This window comes from Mandrillus leucophaeus, unplaced genomic scaffold, assembly GCF_000951045.1.
Source record: "Mandrillus leucophaeus isolate KB7577 unplaced genomic scaffold, Mleu.le_1.0 Scaffold605, whole genome shotgun sequence".
Lineage (NCBI taxonomy): Eukaryota > Metazoa > Chordata > Mammalia > Primates > Cercopithecidae > Mandrillus > Mandrillus leucophaeus.
In genome coordinates this window covers 137127-156168 of record NW_012106531.1, presented here as the reverse complement: position 1 = coordinate 156168, position 19042 = coordinate 137127, and the positions used below count along the sequence as shown (strand labels likewise).

General features: G+C 37.1%; 1 protein-coding gene across 6 annotated transcripts in view; it reads left to right on the top strand.

The window, feature by feature from the left end:
• Positions 1-19042, top strand: part of GPBP1 (GC-rich promoter binding protein 1) — a 91728-nt gene that overhangs the window by 57430 nt on the left and 15256 nt on the right. For 4 of the 6 annotated variants that reach the window (XM_011999864.1, XM_011999862.1, XM_011999863.1 and 1 more), the window contains 6 exons: positions 965-1088; positions 1216-1439; positions 5571-5637; positions 15579-15763; positions 16355-16495; positions 18671-18838. In XM_011999864.1, coding sequence (XP_011855254.1) covers positions 15614-15763; positions 16355-16495; positions 18671-18838 — 459 coding nt within the window. In that variant the 5' untranslated portion in view covers positions 965-1088; positions 1216-1439; positions 5571-5637; positions 15579-15613. Of the gene's footprint in view, positions 1-964; positions 1089-1215; positions 1440-5570; positions 5638-6717; positions 6778-15578; positions 15764-16354; positions 16496-18670; positions 18839-19042 lie in introns of all 6 variants that reach the window. The other 2 variants (XM_011999860.1, XM_011999865.1) reach the window with 2 other exon arrangements.

The window sequence follows — 19042 nt, the reverse complement described above, 5'->3', positions numbered from 1 at the left end:
TCATATCGGAACCCCCCTCTCCCCTCCTCTCTCCCCTCCCCTCTCCCCTCCACTCTCCTCTCCCCTCTCCCCTCTCCGCAGCCTTCACCCCTCTCCGCAGCCTTCACCTCCTGGGTTCAAGCGATTCTCTTACCTCAGCCTCCCGAGTAGCTGGGATTACAAGCATGCACCACCATGCCCGGCTAATTTTTTTGTATTTTTAGTAGAGGCGGGGGTTTCTCCATGTTGGTCAGGCTGGTCTCGAACTCCCAACCTCAGATGATCCGCTTGCCTCAGCCTCCGAAAGTGCTGGAGATTACAGGTGTGAGCCACCATGCCTGGCCCAAAATTATGAATTCTTTAAAAAAAACTGTTGGAAGTTTTGATTGTGGTTTTATCCGATTAGTAGATTAATATATTTGGGGCTAGTGACTTTTATACATTGTTAGAACTTTTCTGTGTTTCTAATTTTTTGGAATAGTTATTGTACATTCTTTTATTTTGATCTTTTAAAAAAACACTTGGTTTGGGGAAGAGGAATATGGAAATAAATTTAAGGGACTTAAAACTGAAGATTCATTTGACAGTTTTTCTCTGATGTAGAAGGAAACTTTGAGCTGTAGTGAAAACGTTTATATCAGGTAATGTATGATACAGACTTAATGTTTCATTATACAAGAAACATATCATATTTTAACTTGTTTTCCATACAATAGCACTTTACCTTTTGTATTTTTTGGAAAAAAAGATGTTGAACTCTAAGAACGTGTGCTTGTTTCCATTAGATAGAAGAAAATGGACCATTGGTGAATCCATTATACATAGAGTTACCCAATTATCAAATACCTTGAAAACCCTTGAAAATAACTGCAATATGTGTTTCTTAACCATTTAAAATTATTGGGAATAAGTTGGAGTATTACTAGTTTTTAAGTTATATTTAGGTTTCATAAATATTTACCTGTATTTTTATAATTTGTTTCAGTCGTCATTGAATTTTGAGAAGCATTCTGAAAACTTTGCATGGACAGAGAATCGTTATGATGTGAATCGTCGACGACACAACTCTTCAGATGGCTTTGATTCTGCTATTGGACGTCCTAATGGAGGTAAAATTTGCTAAGGAATGATGTTATGACTAATTTTATGATTTTTAAAGAATGTTGTGATGTGATTCGATTTTTAAGCCTAACTCTCTTCTTTTAATTTATATTACTTTACTATTATCAAATAAAGGTAACTTTGGAAGGAAAGAAAAAAATGGATGGCGTACGCATGGAAGAAATGGTACAGAAAACATAAATCATCGAGGTGGATACCATGGTGGAAGTTCCCGTTCTCGTAGCAGTATTTTCCATTCTGGAAAAAGCCAAGGACTACATGAAAACAACATACCTGACAATGAAACCGGGAGGAAAGAGGACAAGAGAGAACGTAAACAGTTTGAAGCTGAGGATTTTGTAAGTTTTTTATAACTTTTATACAAATGAAGCTTCTATAAGTGCTATTTTAAGTGATTCTCGTGACTCAGCCTTCCCAGTAGCTGGGATTACAGGCACCCACCACCAGGCCCGGCTAATTTTTATATTTTTGTAGAGACTGGGTTTCACCATGTTGGCCAGGCTGGTTTGAACTCTTGACCTCAGGTAATCCGCCTGCCTCAGCCTCCCAAAGTGCTGGGATTACAGGTGTGAGCCACTGCGCCCGGCCAAAATACTGTATTTCTTAAATTACAGAAAAACTGACCTAGTGTACAGTCACATTTATCTAGTTCTTGTGATTCATTCTTGATAATTTAAAAGCTAGGTAGAATTTGTACTTTACTTTTTTATATATTCATTGTCAATTCTTATTCAGTATATATGAGTCACTGAGTCAGCTGGTGTTCTTGGCACACACAATACGTACTGGATTGAGATAGGCAAAGCCCTTACTTTTACCAAGTTTGTGTGCTCTAAGCAAGTAATATTTTGTAGTGAATTTAGATAGGAAGTGACATTTAATTTGGGACATACTTGATAAGGAGCGAACTTTTGTTAAGACTGAAAGGAAGAGAGGGAGAGCTCATGCCAAGATGTGATCATCCTTGGTTTATCTTATTTTTTTCATGTTCATGTGTATCAGGGTGGGGGTTGGTGGTGGTATTGAGACAGGGCCTCACTCTTTTGCCTAGACTGGAGTGCAGTTGCCCAGTCATATCTCACTGCATCTTCAAACTTCTGGGCTCAGGCAGTCCTCTTTTGTCTCAGCCTCTTGAGTAGCTAGCTCTAGGACTACAGATGCACACCACCACACCCAGCTCACTATGTTGGCCTGGTTGGTCTTGAACTTCTGGCCTCAAGTAATCCTCCGACCTCAGCCTCCCGAAGGGCTGGGATTATAGGTGTAAAAAGTAAAGTAGAGGTTCTTCAAAGAGACTTTCTTCCTTGTCTAATTAAGAATAATTAGTAACTTCTCTTAGAAGCAGAATTTATTCAAACACGTGTGCTAACATTCTTAATTTATCTGCTAGCCGTAATAAATCAATGTACTTTATGTTCTTAGCTCCTACAATTTAGCCTAAATATTTGCCTTGGCATGCTTATACTAGTCCAAGCAGGCGTTAAGTCATAGCCTGTTCTTCCTTATTTGGAGGTGTTTTTACCTTTCTCAGCATTCCAGAAGTTACTTCCTCCTTCCTTTGTTCTCCTCTGCCTTTGCCTCTTTTAAAAAGTTTAAAAACTTTTAAAAAGTTTTAAGTTGCTAGCCAATCAGGACAAATACAGAATATGAAGTCCTGTTTTAGCCAGTAGAAACTGGACACAGCAGTAAAGTAGATGTGTCAAGTTATAAATGACTCTGTCTCCTTTGTTCGGTGTACTCTCGTGGCAAAACTGCTGGCGAGTGTACCCTTTCTGCAGAAAGTAAAAATTTCCTTGCTGAGGAAATTAAATTTATGTTCAAGTGCTATTTCTTTATGGCACCAAAGAACAAGCATTTCTAACATAGGCATGAGTCATCATACCCAGCCAATCTTGTTATGTTTAAGGGATAAAAGTTAGGCTAGTATGGGTGAAGAGTAGTTAGTATTAGACAAGGTTAGAGAGAGAGGAAAGGATGTAAATCAAATGGAATTTTTGCAGGTCAAGTACAGAATTTTGGTTTAATTACAAGGTTAATGAGAAGCTTGTTTAGAGAGGAGTCATGTGATGCGATGTTAGTTTTTACACTTCTTAGGTCTTGAACGGATTATAGCAAAAGAGAATAGTTCAGGAGAAAATGATGGCTTGAACTGGGTAGTTGAGATAAATGAAAATAGTTTTTGGATATCATATAAGTATTTTGGATGGAAGGTTTCAGTAAGAGGAAAACTTTGATAGATTGAATTTAGGGCAGGGAGTGGTGAGGGAAATAGAAAAATAAAAGGTTACTCTTAGGTCCTGTTACCAAGTAACTTTGTAATTACTCTGTATTCTCATGTTGGTGATCTGTTTTTTCCACTTAGTAATCATAACATTGAAATTTTACAGTATAGTTGACCCTTGAATAACACAGAGGTTAGTAGTACTGATCCCCCCTTGATGTCAAATTTGCTTATAACTTTTGACTCCCCCAAAAACTTAACTACTAGTAGCCTACTGCTGACCAAACTCTTGATGATAATATAAACAGTTAACACATATTTTGTATATGTATTGTATACTGTATTCTTACAATAAGCTAGAGAAAAACGGCTACTAAAGTCATAAGGAAGAGGAAATATATTTACTATTGATTAAGTGGAAGTGGGTCATCATAAAGGTCTTGATTCTTGTCTTCATGTTGAGTTGGCTGAAGAGGAAGAGAAGGGGTTGGTCTTGCTGTCTCAGGTGGCACAGATGGAAGAAAATCTAGATATAAGTGGATTTGCATAGTTGAAACCTGTGTTGTTTAAGGATCAACTGTATAAACAAACTCTGGGAATGGTAATAGTACTCTAATATCCCACCCCCATTCTCAGGATGTGGTTGTCATTGACTATGATAATCCTAGATTTGGCAGAGTATTATTTCTAATAGTATACTTTAAAGATGCTATGCACACGTAATCACCGCCAAAATCTTAATTCTGCTTAGTTTGTATCTCTGAAGAAATCATGGTGATATGCATGCATATTTGCTTTACAGTAATCTCAGTACAATGTTAGTAATCATTCATTTTTTTAGGTGATTAAAATATTTATATTAAAATTCATTTTATTTAATATATATTAAGTACCTTCTTTAAATAAGGCAGTTTGTGTGCTAGGAATATGAAAAATACCTGAAAGAATACTGGAAATTTAGGATTTTAGAGGATAAATGCATCTACCAACATTAGCTTTAGAGTACTCATTCAATGCTTATCTCACTTTTGTTTTTAATAATCCTGAACATCACTTGTTGAAATACAGATTTGAACTTGGCTTTGATAGTGAGTGTGTTAACTAGTGATGACAACTTTAAGAATTGGAGGCTGGGTTCAGTGGCTTATGCCTGTTTTCCCAGCACTTTGGGAGGCTGAAGTGGGAGGTTCAAGTGAGGCCACGAATTTTGAGACCAACCTGGGCAACGTAGCAAGACCCATTATTTACAGAGTTTTTATTAAAAAGTTAAAATTATTATTAGTCCAGATGTGATGTCTCACTCCTGTAATCCCAGCACTTTGGGAGGCTGAGGCAGGTGGATCACTTGAGGCCAAGAGTTCGAGATCAGCCTGGCCAACATGGTGAAACTTCATCTCTACTAAAAATACAAAAATTAGCTGGTCATGGTTCTGCTCACCTGGAATCCCAGCTACTTGGGAGACGGAGACAGGAGAATCACTTGAACCCTGGAGACGGAGGTTCCAGTGAGCTGAGATCATACCACTTCACTCCAGCCTGGGTGATAGAGCAACACTGTATCTCAAAAAACAAAACAACAACAACAAAAAAGATTAAATTATTTTTTAAAAAATTAGTCTGATTTTCCTCTTCTCTGATCTCAACCTTATGCTAAGGAGGGATTATTTCTTAGATTGATGCAAAGACATTCTCGAGTTTTTCTTTGTTTTGTTTTAAATGAAAGCAAGTTTATTAAGAAAGTAAAGGAATAAGAGAATGACTACTCCATAGGCAGAGTAGCCTGTTTTTTAATCCTGATTTTTTTCTTAGTTATGGATAATGAAACTTAAACACACTCTTGTTTTCTCTGACCAGCAATTAGTATAGATAGTAACTATTTTAATGGCTAGCAGAGTAAGCTGAGAGTAAGGTTTATGAGTAATTCATCTTTAATACAGGCTCAATGTCCTTTATCTGAAATGCTTGGGACCAGAAGTGTTTTGGATTTTGGATTTTTTTGGATTTTACATTTAGTAGTTCAGCATCCTTTTTCTGAAAATCCAAAATCCAAGTGCTTCAATGAGTAGACAGAGCATTACACTGGCACTCAAAAAGTTTCAGATTTTATAGCTTTTCAGATTAGGGTTATTCAACCTGTAGCTAAGAGTTGGTCATATTTGATTCATCAGTTACAACATGTATGATTCTGAGATTGCTTTCAAAGGATTTATTTTTAAAATGTGAAATGTTTATTCCAACTTTCTTCCAGCCATCTTTAAATCCTGAATATGAGAGAGAACCAAACCACAATAAATCTTTAGCTGCAGGTGTGTGGGGTAAGTAATTTTTTATCTATATTTGAGGGGCACAAAAATGTTGATATTTATAGGTTTCACTTTTTGCGTTTTTTAAAATAGAGAGCAGGCTAGAATAAAACTTTCTTTTTAAAATATTTGTATTTGATGTACTTAGCTACAAAAAAGGTAACATTCATCTTTAAAAAGGAGTTTTGTAATAGAAGAGTTTGATTTGAAGTAGTTGATTTGCACATGCTAGTATCATTAAACATACTCAACTTGAATATGACTTAAATGATAATAGTGTAATGAATTGAAACAATTTTGAGAGCAGCTGGATAATGTAAAGAAACAAAAACTGAGTTTAAATTAATTTTTAGTTGTTCAAAGTTAACTGTGAAAGTACTTCTGATCATAGTGTGACATGAAGTTAATATTTTTACCTATGAAAATGGTTTTATATATATATACACACACATATATGTGTAGACTGTCACAGATAATTGTATAAATTTGCTTGTGGAGCTAGTCTATATTTGAAATTACTTGTCTCTGATTTCTGATTTTCAAAGCTTAATGAGAGTTCTTCTAGTAATAACCCAGCCCCCATTTTTTTTTAAAAGACTGCTGACAGTTCAATTTGATAGCATTTTACAGAAGATTAAACTGAACTCATATAGTACAATTTAGACAGCTTTTTAAAGATTCAAGTGAAGTTTAAAATAATGGAGAATTTTATAATACTAAGATTTGACATCTGAAAAATAAATTTAATTATTTGATACTAAATTCAGAGGTGCTCAATCCATGTTGGAACTTAAACACATGTTCATTTGTATTTTTCTATTGAAAATCAACTCACTAAAACAAAAGGATTGTGGCTTATGACAGCATACTAGTCCTAACAGTAAAGGCATTATTTTAAACTTTGCCACTTCCTGTGCTGTATTGTATGTATGAGGTGAAATTCGGGAATTATTTTGTTTTCTTTTGATCTCCCTCTTTATTTAAGGGCTTTTTGAGGGTGGGGGTGGGGGTGGTCAGACACTTTTGTTAGAACCATGTGAATGGCATTGTTTTTTCTGTATTGCAAATTAGTATTTCTACCACTCTCCCCAGGCCTACACGCCCAGACACACACATACCCAACCAAAAAAATCTCCCAAGCTCCTCTCTTAGGTATGTTTCCTTATTATTCAGTTTTTCTGGGAACAACTGATTGCATAAGAATATAGAACCACCTGGAAGGTGTTAAATAGAATCTCTAAGAAGTTAGGAATAATTTGGATTTGATTAGAATGAAAGTAAATTTAAAAAGTCAAGAATGCCAGTGAGCGTTTGTCATATAAAACTATAGATACTATTGGTACTGATCCTGGGTTGATTTAATAATCTTAGAAATGATTTAGAGACAAAGACATATTTGAAAATAATGAGAGTAAAATGTATTAATATAAAGATTTTGGTTCTACTGTTTCAGGGTTGGTCTAAGGATTTTGAGTACTAGTTGAAAAGATGTTCAAAAGGAAGATGTACTCTTTACTGTGTTTAGGTAAACTAAGAAAATGTGTCTGCATAAACAAAAAAAGAAAATGGTTAATTGTGGAATGGTTAATTGTTAAATTCCCAGTACTTCCCATAGGAATACAATGAAACTCTCATTGTATCACACTTTACTATTCCTCTCTCACTTTCCCCCCTGGGTTCCCAAGTATTGTTTTCCCTATTGCAACACTTAAAATAGCTATGTTCCTGAGGAAGACAAGAGAATTTTAGGAAAGACTTCAATAGAACTTTTCTAGTGCTACTTCCTTCCAGGTAAGTAAAAATTTACTAACAAAAATATAATATTTATAAAAAGAAAAAGCAATTTGTCCCTGAAACTATAATTTTGTAGATCAAAAACTGGCAGACTTAAACATGATGCCCCAATTTGAGGGATACCCTGCGGGGAAGGTAATTAAGCCATTTGTAATATAACTACATAAATTGAATTCTGCTTAGAACCTAGTTGGCTTTACTGGAAACACCTTCTTGCAGCTTATATCTGTGACTTCAGTAGTGTTTTTATCTTAACCAGGATCGTAGCGGTTTGTTACATGAAATTAATGGTTATTAAATAGTCCATCTCCATGCTCTTAATAATTTAAAAGTAAAACAGGAATTCAAGCTGCCTGTGAGAATTTAAAAATAATACAATTGTTTGATTTCTTTGGTGAGTGAGGAAGAAAGAGTGGTGTATGTTCAAGTGTTAGTGTGCAACTGAGTTGAGTTGCATTAATAATTAGTGGCGACCAGGCACAATGGCTCATTCCTGTAATCCTAGCACTTTGGGAGGCCAGGGCGGGCGTATCACCTGAGGTTGGTAGTTCGAGACCAACCTGACCAACATGGAGAAACCCTGTCTCTACTAAATGTAAAGAATTAGCCGGGTGTGGTGGCGCATGGCTGTAATCCAGCTACTCGGGAGGCTGAGGCAGGAGAATTGCTTGAACCTGGGAGGCAGAAGTTGCAGTGAGCCGAGGTCACACCATTGCACTCTAGCCTGAGCAACAAAGAGTGAAACTCCGTCTCAAAAAATAAAAATAATAAAAAAGTTAGTGGCTACTGATCGTGTGTTTTCAGAATTTCTATGGAGGACTGTTTTTGTGTCATTGACTATGTCAGCAACATATTATTGGCAGAGCTTAACATTTACTTAAGATATTAAATAATGAGAAATTTCAGTGACTAGTAATTAGCTTAAGCATGATCTTCTTCCAACTCAGCATTTATATATTTTTTTCAGCTCCTTGGTAGTTTGATGAGCTTTCTTGATTTTAGCTCATATTTGATATGCTACTTAAGAACATAAAGGTTCATTGCTCAGAGTTCTTTTGGTTCGTTGAGCATTCTAAATCAAAGCAAATTAGTGACCAGTTAATATAAATGGGTTGTTTTCTAGATAATTCCAATATTTGCCACAAGCATACAGATTGACATCATTGCATTCAGTGAGGTAAATTATGATGAAAGCCAACGGGATTGATTTTATTAATAGGAACTTTGATAAACAGAATTAAGGGAAGGGAAAATTCTTCATTGAATTTTTTTGACAGTATTCTGTTGATGAATTGCTTTGTATGTTGAAATGACTTTTGAGTATCTCTTACATGAAAACAGTTGTTAAAATTATAGTGTTTTAAGAAAAAAGTAGTGCAACATGTGTTCAAGGTTGAAAAGGGAAAATTAATAGGATTTGAGTAGACAGCTTGATACAGCTTGACCCACGTACATTTTATTTGGTCTGAATTACTTGTTCACCATGGAAATTGTTGATATTTGTGAAGTGCGTATCTTTAAGCATGTTCTTTATATGAACAATGTTGAGAGCCCCCATTAAAGGGAAATACCATATCGATTGGTGTTGATATAAGTTATCACAGTTAGTGAAACTCATTTGACTAAAACTCATAGTATTATAAACCGAAATAGATTTGTTAATAAAGATGTTAATCAGCTGGGTGTGGTTGCTCGTGCCTGTAATCCCAGCACTTTGGGAGGCCAAGGTGGGCTGATCATCAGAAGTCAGGAGTTCAAGACCAGCCTGGCCAACATGGTGAAACCTGTTTCTACTAAAAATACAAAAATTAGCTGGACGTGGTGCTGTGTGCCTGTAATCCCAGCTACTTGGGAGGCTGAGGCACGAGAATTTGCTTGAACCGGGGAGGCAGAGGTTGCAGTGAGCCAAGATCGCGCCACTGCACTCCAGCCTGGGCGACAAAGAGACACTGCATCTCCAAACAAACAAACATTAAAAACCAACAAAATTCAAAAGCACCAATGGTTATAAAAATGATCTTTAACATTTTTTTTTGGTATTGAAATTAGTGTTCATAATAGGAATTTGTTGAAATTGCTGTGTTACAGAGTCTTTGCATTTGGTCTGTGTATATACTATTGTCTTAGTGATCAAAACTTAGTGTCAAGTTTTCTCTTCAAATTAATTGGAAAGCTTACTGGGTGCAGTGGCTCATGCCTGTAATCCCAGCATTTTTGGAGCATAGGATGCGGGGGTCACTTGATGCCGGGAGCTCGCACAGAAGAGACCCTTGTCTCTACAAAAAAGTAAAAAATAAATAAACTGGACGTGGTTTTGTGCGCCTGTAGTCTTAGCTACTTGGGAGGCTGAGGTGGGAGGATTGCTTGAGCCCATGATTTCCAGGTTGCAGTGAGCTATGATTGTGCCACTGCACTTCAGCCTGGGCAGCAGAGCAAGACCCTTTCTCCAAAGAAAGAAACAAAAAGAAAACTTGATTAATTCAGATACTAATTACCCTTCACTTGGCTACATGCTTTTGTTTATACATTAAATTTGCTTCTTCTGTCAAAATAATAGGAAACTAAATTATTAACTGGCATCAATGTGATGATGACTCTTGACGTCACTTGGTATAGTGCAGACTTGCAGGCCTCTTATCCCAACCATTCAGTGTAGGTTTACTATTGGAGTTGGATTGGTAAGCATTTTGAAAACCTGCCACAGGAACAATTTCCATTTTCTTCATTAAGATAATAGTGGGAGAGTATTGAGTTCAGAATCAGATGTGGCTCTAACATTAGATCTTTTGCTTATTGATTATTTAGATTTTGGGCAGATTTCTTAATGTGATTGAATTTATTCATTTGTGAGGTGAGGATGACCACAAAAATTATAATGAGAAAAGCACTGTTGGGCCGGGCACGGTGGCTCACACCTGTAATCCCAGCACTTTGGGAGGCCGAGGCAGGTGGATCACCTGAGGTGGGGAGTTCAAGACCAGCCTGACCAACATGGAGAAACCCTGTCTCTACTAAAAATACAAATTTAGCTGGGTGTGGTGGCGCATGCCTATAATTCCTGCTACTTAGGAGGCTGAGGCAGGCGGAGGTTGTGGTGAGCTAAAATCGCGCCATTGCACTCCAGCCTGGGCAACAAGAGCGAAACTCTGTCTACCCCGCAAAAAAACAAAGAAAAGCACTGTTAAGGTTAAATTGTCTACTGTGTAAAAAATCTTTGGTCATGTCACAGGTGTTTAATAAATGTCAGCTAATTATGTTGTTCAAATCCAATAAATGAAGGAGATTCTCGTCGTAGATTTGTTAGAAGGCAAAAATGAATTTCTAGGTAGTGGGCCAAAGAATGAAGTAGTTAAATGTAGTCATTGAGTCAGAAACTTCATGTATGTAGAAGGTAGCTATATGGAGATTGTAGTGAAAGAAAAGAGGTGAGGAATTGAAACGTCAGCTTTGAATTATCTGTGTGGCCAATTTACTTTGTATTATATGTGGCAGTATTTTGGTTCTAATTTGTCTTCCTGAGAATTGGGCCAGTTCGCCGTCATCACTGCATTTATAGAAGACTAGTTCTTACATTCATAGGTATGGGGAGAGCATGAATAACAAGACAGTAAAAATGATAAAGTCAATTATAGGGCCAGGATTCGTGGCTCAGGTCTGTAATCCTAGCACTTTGGGAGGCTAAGGTGGCAAGATCACTTGAAGCCAAGGGATTGAGACCAGCCTGGACAGCATAGTGAGACCTTGTCTCTACAAAAATAAAAATAAAAAGGTCAGTTATTGTCAGGCTACAGTTATTTGCGAGGATAGAGGGAAATAATGTTAAGAAAATCCAAAGGTCATATTTGCCTTCAGTTGTTCTGAACTTAAATTTGAACATGAGAATACCTGTGTAGGTGAGGTTGAGGTAATAAGCACATGAAACTTACAGAAGGTAGTCACTTACTTTCTCATTCTTTTATATAGGTGTTAAGGTCTTTCGTCAATATATGTTTTCTCTTTTAAAAGGTAAATATTTGGGGTCGTCTTCATATAGTTAACCAAGTCACAAAGCAAACATTGGATAATGTTTGACTCTAAGAGCTTAACTACTTGGCAAGGTTTTCCTAGGAGAATTTGTGGATAAAATCTATGAATAGATGAGCCAATTTTTAAATAATATAAAATGGGGATACATGATGCAAATTAATTCTTGCCTTTTAGTGCCACTTCACTTCTTCCATTACTTACAGGTTATAGTTACCATTAAGAACACTTCTTTTTCTTAAATGAGCAGGTTTATGTCGATTATTCAGAGTTGTTACACAGGACATAGATTGGTTTTATCATGTCTATCTTAAGTTTTTCTTTTTCTTACTCTTACGTGTCAACCTAAAATTCTTTTTTCCCCCTGCTATCTAATTCCAGGTTAAGTAACCTGAAATTCTTGCAAAAGGGCACCTTTAATTTGAATTGTAATTGGAATCCTATGCTAGTGACAGTGTATAGCTTTTCTGTATTTTTTTCTAGTAGTTATTTGAATATGAAACATTTCACAGTAAATCCCAGACGAGCTATTGTTTTTCATTTTATAGGTGACAGATTAAGTAACTTATATAAGATGATACAACTGGTAAGGTTGAAACTAGTATTCAAATTCTGATAAATCTGGTACAAAAGTACATATTCTTGTGTAATATTTAAATGTGAATTCTTTTTGTGGTTTTCGAGTCAGGGTCTTGCTCTGTCCCCCAGGCGTGAGTGCAGTGGTGCGATCATGGCTCATTGCAGCCGCAACCTCCTATGCTCAAGCGATCTTCCTGCCTCATTTTAAAATGTTTTCGTGGAGATGATGTCTCATTATGTTGCCCCGCCTGGTCTTGAACTCCTGTGCTCAAGTGATCCTTCCCACCTTGGCCTCTGAAAGTGCTGGGATTACAGGTTTGAGCCACCATGCCTGGCCTAAATATGAATTATTACTCTTTTTTTAAAATGGAGCCTCACACTGTCACCTGGACTGGAGTGCAATGGCGTGATCTCATCTCACTGCAACCTCTGCCTCCCGGGTTCAAGTGATTCTCCTGCCTTGGCCTCCCGAGTAGCTGGGATTACAGGGGCCTGCCACCACACCTGCTAATTTTTTGTATTTTTAGTAAAGACAAGGTTTCACCATGTTGGCCAGGCTGGCCTTGAACTCCTGACCTCGTGATCCACCCACCTCGGCTTCCCAAAAATGCTGGGATTATAGGCATGAGTCACTGCGCCTGGCCTAATACGAATTCTTAGCACAATAACGGTATATCCCTCCCCTTCCCTCTCAGTCTCTATCGTCTTTCTTCAAGGACTTTTGTCATCTCTTACTCTGTCACCTACTCTTTTGTGAGTGATTTCTTAGCTTTCACTTTTCTTCTTTTTAGGATATTTCATCATTCTTTGCACTGAAGACCTCATTGAGGAACTAGCCAGAATATTTCTTACTCCTAGGTGTCTAGGAATCCAGTTTTGGGAAAGGTGAAATTTGTACTCAGGAACTATATTGAGGCTTAAAGACAGTATATCTACTTGCCTATCTAGTTGTTATCTCTTCTGCTTCTTTGTTTTTGTTTTGAGACAGGGTCCTACTCTGTGGCCCAGACTGGAGTACAGTGGTGCCATCACAGCTCACTGCAGCCTCAACCTCCTGAGCTCAAGGGATCCTCCTATGTTAGCCCCCCAAGTAGCTGAGACTACAGGTGCTCATCACTATGTCTGACTAATTTAAAAAAATTTTTTTGTAGAGATGTAGTTTCACTCATTGTATTGCCCAGGCTGGTCTTGGACTCCTGGACTCAAGCAGTCCTCCCACCCTGGTCTTCCAAAGTGCTGGGATTACAGGCGTGAGCCACCATACCCAGCCTACTTCCTGGATCTGATACATTCATATTTATAAAAATTTTTATTTCTTCTAATGTCTTCAGCCTTCCACATCGGATCATTTTCCGTCTGCCTAAAGTACATTCTTTAGAATTAGTAAGGATCTTTTCTTGAATTATTTTATTTTTATTTGTCAAAGTTGCATTTCTGCCCTCTGCCATATCTGGCATTTTCAAGTCCCGATCTCTTTGAGGCTTTACTTGGTAGATTAGGTCCTCCTCAGCTGTCAGGTTCTTTTGTGTACACTCTAAATTGAAACTTTTTATTTACTTCTCTAGAAATGTGTGTTGAAATCATTTTCTTGCTGATGACTCTACTCCTATTTTATATAGTTGTGTTTGATTTCCTCCCTTATAATAATTTTAATGTAAGAATCTAGAAGAAGATAATAAACTTATGTGCTTCGTCAACCACATTGAACTGGAAGTCTCTGTTAGCCATGTTTAAACTTAGTTGTGGTATAGTGGTAGAACTGCCCTCTGCTTTAACACCTGGATTCCTCTCAGATGAGATTACCTTTTACATTTTGTAGCACTGATCATTCCTCAGATTCCTGGGCTTTACTTAACTTATATTTCGAGTTATATGCTAAGATTTTCTCTGACATTTTATTAGTAGCAAGAATCTTTTTTTTATCCTTTATCCATGCCATTATCATCTGCTTACCAAAAATAATTGGAAATCTTACATTGTTAGTACACTCCTATTATTATTTACTCTTCTTTGTTTGAGGTCTTTTTTTTTTTTTTCTTTGAGATGGAGTCTTGCTTTGTCGCCCAGGCTGGAGTGCAGTGGCGTGATCTCGGCTTACTGCAACCTCTGCCTCCCGGGTTCAAGAGATTCTCCTGCCTCAGCCTCCCGAGTAGCTGGGATTATAGGCACGTGCCAACATGCCCGGCTAAGTTTTTTTGTATTTTTAGTAGAGACTGGGTTTCGCCATGCTGGCCAGGCTGGTCTTGAACTCCTGACCTCATGGTCTCCCCGCCTTGGCCTCCCAAAGTGCAAGGATTACAGGCTTAAGCCACCATGCCTGGCCTGTTTGAGATCTTTATTTGTTTTTGTTCTGTTACCTTTATTGTGTATCCTTTGGTGATAATACTTTGTGTGTTTTTGTGCGCCAGAAGGAAAAAAACCCATCATAGTGGGCTTTTTTTTAGACTGTCAGGAAGTTCGAATATTTACCCTACTTAAGTCAACGTGTTTAATTTTTGGAAAGATGAACCCTTTCTCAGATTATTGTAAGCCCTTGTTCTTTTTATCCTTTAGCATTTCAATAGGTGAAGCACCATACCGGCTTTATCTTTTGGAGAGCTTGAACCCTCCCATGAACTGAAGAGTCCCTCCGGGTTTCCCTAGGAGTCCATATTTAGTTTTGGGTTTTGAGATGATCCTTGAGGAAGCTTGATTTAGTTTTTGAGGAGGGAATCATTACAAATATCTACCCAACTCACTAATTCACATGATCTTATTTAATGTGCAGAACTCATTTTTATTTATTCTAAACTTTGCAGCTATGAGACTGATGTTTTCAAAGTTTTTGTAAGGATAGAAAGACTTCATTGCAATGTCTGTTTGATTATACACACACATTGATTAAATTATAGAAATAATATTTATTTTTAGCAGCTGTAGTAGTCTTGAGAAAAGTCTGCCTTTAGCAATTATTCGTAGTACTTATTTTCAGAAATCAGGATTGAGTTGGTTGTTCTGCATTCATATAATGCATTGAATGTAGATAAATGGTCAATAAATACATGAATTGATATTGTGAAATAGAATTCTTAGTCATAACTGAAGTATTTAGAAATAAAAGGAATGTAATTTCTTATTGGTAATAATTTTGTAAGTGGAGTAAAAATGAAAAAATTGAAATTTTAATTCTCTTTTCAAACGGATAAGGGAAAATAGAAGTGTATTTTATATTCTATATCTTAAGAGTCATTAGGTTGAAATTTGCAATTTTTTATAGTTAATGCAAGACATGTTAGAATATAATTTGTCTTGGTTTTAACATTCTGAGCCACTGTCTAGCAAAATTTATCTGTGTTACTTGACATTGCCCAGTTCTTTCTATATTCTGTGGGGTAATGTTTTAGCTTTACTTCTTAAGTTGGGATATAGTTTATACTTACTTAGTTTAGTTATTTTACCCAGGAGGTAGCTGTTAGTTTAAAAAAAAAAAGTTTGGAATATACTGTTCTTTTGGTGGTTTTATTCTATACTAAAATTTGAAATTGTGAGTGACTGTTGTTCGTGCTTTATTTATGCAGAATATCCTCCGAATCCTAAATCTAGAGCCCCAAGGATGCTGGTCATTAAGAAAGGTAATACAAAAGACTTACAGCTATCTGGATTCCCAGTAGTAGGAAATCTTCCGTCGCAGCCAGTTAAGAATGGAACTGGTCCAAGTGTTTATAAAGGTTTAGTCCCTAAACCTGCTGCTCCACCTACAAAAGTAAGTTCTAAATTACCACAAATGTAAATTTTGAGTTGATAACCAATTTATATACTATGGGGGAAAATGTTAAAAGAATTTAAAATGCGTATGAAGGTACTTCGTGGGGTGCTGAGTTCTAGGTGGCAAGAATTGACCCATATGTGCTCTTAATTATCTTTGATGTGGTGTGTGCGTTTGTGTGGTTTTATTGTTTTAGCAGTAGTAAGTGAAACCTACAAATTTTTTTTTTTTTTTTTTGCTAGATGTATTTGTGATATATTTGCTTAATGATAATATATAATGCTGTTTTACCTGGTGCTCAGTTTTGGGTTTTGGAAACTTACATGTTTTCTTATTCTCAAGTGAAAGAAACCCAACTTTATGTAACTTTGGAAAAACAGCAAATTAGTTAGATACCTAAATGCTCAGTTTTGATTTTATTTGTAGAAAAAGGAACAGAGAACTGTGTAGGAATAATGCAGTGTGATACAAAAATAGTTGTTTTTATGAGCCTAGTGTAGTCTTTTTTGTTTTATAATATTCATGGTTTTTGTCTTTCTCCTATAACCGGTTTTTGATAGCCATTAATGTTTGTGTGTTTTTCTTTAGCCTACACAATGGAAAAGCCAAACAAAAGAAAATAAAGTTGGAACTTCTTTCCCTCATGAGTCCACATATGGTGTTGGCAACTTTAATGCTTTTAAATCAACTGCCAAGAATTTTAGTCCATCAACAAATTCAGTGAAAGAGGTATGACATTAAAAATTACTCTTCAGGAATGTAACATTTTAATTTTGATAATTTAACAGTGAATAAAAGGTAGACATTCATTAAATGAATACATTAAAATGAGTTTCATTCCTTCAGAAAACTGGATTCATATACTTCATTTGTTAACCAGTTTTGCACTTTGGGAAAGTAGGAATCATTTAAAATATTTTAAATGAAAATTCCCAGCTGGGTGTGGTAGCTCATGCCTATAATCCCAGTACTTTGGGAAGTGGGACAGGAGGATCACTTGAGCCCAGGAATTTCAGACCAGCCTGGGCAATATGGTGAAACCCTGTCTCTACTTTAAAAAAAAATATATATATATATATATATAGCTGGGCATGGTGGTATGTGCCTGTGATCCTAGATCTTGGGAGGCTAAGGTGGGAGGAACACCCGGGCCTGGGAATGTCAAGGCTGCAGCAAGCTGTGATTGTGCCACTGCACTCAAGCCTGGGCAACAGAGTGAGACCCTGTCTCAAAAGTGGTGGTGGCAGGTTGGAGATGCGGGGGGCGGGGAATTCCAAACATCCTAAAAAACAAAGAATAATTTTTTGGGGGGTGGTGGGAGGGACAGGGTCTCTGTTGCTCAGGCTGGAGTACAGTGGCTCATTTGTGGCTCACTGCAGCCTTGACCTCCTGGGCTCAAGCAATCCTCCCATCTTAGTCTCCTGATTGTCTAGGACTACAGCTACAGGTGCTTGCCACTGGGCCAGCTAATTTTTTATTTTTTGTAGAGATGAGGATCTCGTTATGTTGTCCAGGCTGGTCTCAAACTCCTGGCATCAAGTGATCCTCTCTCCTCAGCTTCCCACAGTTCCTGGGATTACAAGGCATGAGCCACCACACCTGGACCAAGAGTAATTTTTAAGAAAATAATTATGAAAATTGCAGTGTTATTTGATACTTGTGATAGTTATGTTGTAGTATTGACCTTAACTAATAATGAGGATTTGTATTGTATAATGTCTTCTTTTGGGGATGGTGGACATTTTATTACTGTTAATACTGAGTGGGGCGAAACGAGGAACAAGAGAGAAAGGTATGTATTGTTACTGTACTGACTGTGAGTACCTGGTAGTTCGGGTATTTCTTTTTTTCTTTTTTTTTTTTTTTTGAGACGGAGTCTCGCTGTCGCCCGGGCTGGATTGCAGTGGCCGGATGTCGGCTCACTGCAAGCTCCGCTTCCTGGGTTCACGCCATTCTCCTGCCTCAGCCTCCGAGTAGCTGGGACTACAGGCGCCCGCCACCTCACCCAGCTAGTTTTTTGTATTTTTTAGTAGAGACGGGGTTTCACCGTGTTAGCCAGGATGGTAGTTCAGGTATTTCTTTCTCATTTGATCGAGGTTTTGAAACTCCCAGAACAGGGAGTTGTCTGACCAGTCTAGTGTCAAAGGACACCCATAACACTTATATTATTATACCTGAAACTGCTTTGTGTACTGTATTGGAACCCCTCATATACTATTATTTATGATCTCAGACACAGAATTTTTGAACTTTGAGGGAAGGACTAGCATTCCTAGCTGGTTAATTCTGCTAAGATTAGCTATACAAACATTAATGCCAACAAGTAAGCATTATTATGGTTTGTTTCCATGACTGATAATCCATATGACACAGAGTTTTAACATTCTGTTTTATGTTCCACTGTCAAAACACCAAAGAACTAAAAACAAAAGGATTCTTTCTCCTCTCCTCCCTGCTGTCTCTCAAACATTTTCCCGGGTGAAATTCACTCAGATAAACCTTACGTATGTGTATAAATAATTATAAAATAGATCTTACTGGAGCTGTTACTGAACTGTAGAGCTCTGTGTAACACGGTTTGAAAAGCTGCTCTTCTGTGTATTATAGAAAAGTTTAAACAATCCTAGGATGCATTTATAAAATAATATTTAGACGCCTAATTTAGAATCGTAGTTCTGAGTAGTATTAGACCTTCATTGTTTGTGGGACAAGAAAAATCTTTTGTTGACTCATTGAGTAGGGGAAAATACAGGGATAGAGAGAACTAGACTTTAACATAGACATTATAATCAATTTTGTTTTCTGTAAATAAAGGTAAAATAGGAAGCTGTGGTAGTAATGAATTTTATGTTGACATTGATTCCTTGGCTACATATTTATCAGTATTTCTGAATTTCCTCTTAGTGTAATCGCTCAAATTCCTCTTCTCCTGTTGACAAACTTAATCAGCAGCCTCGTCTAACCAAACTGACACGAATGCGCACTGATAAGAAGAGTGAATTTTTGAAAGCATTGAAAAGAGACAGAGTAGAAGAGGAACATGAAGATGAAAGCCGTGCTGGCTCAGAGAAGGTAATTGAATAGCAATACTTAATTTGAGATTGGTGTGTCATTGAAATATTTAAGCATGTATTAGGACCTTGGAATACATTTGAATCATCTCCTTGGAAAGTAACTTGGAAAGCCATGTGCATAAATAATAATTTCTCTGTTCTCCCCTCCCCTTCCTCCTCCTCTTCCCCGTCCTCTTCTCTCCTCCTCTTCCCCCTCCTCTTC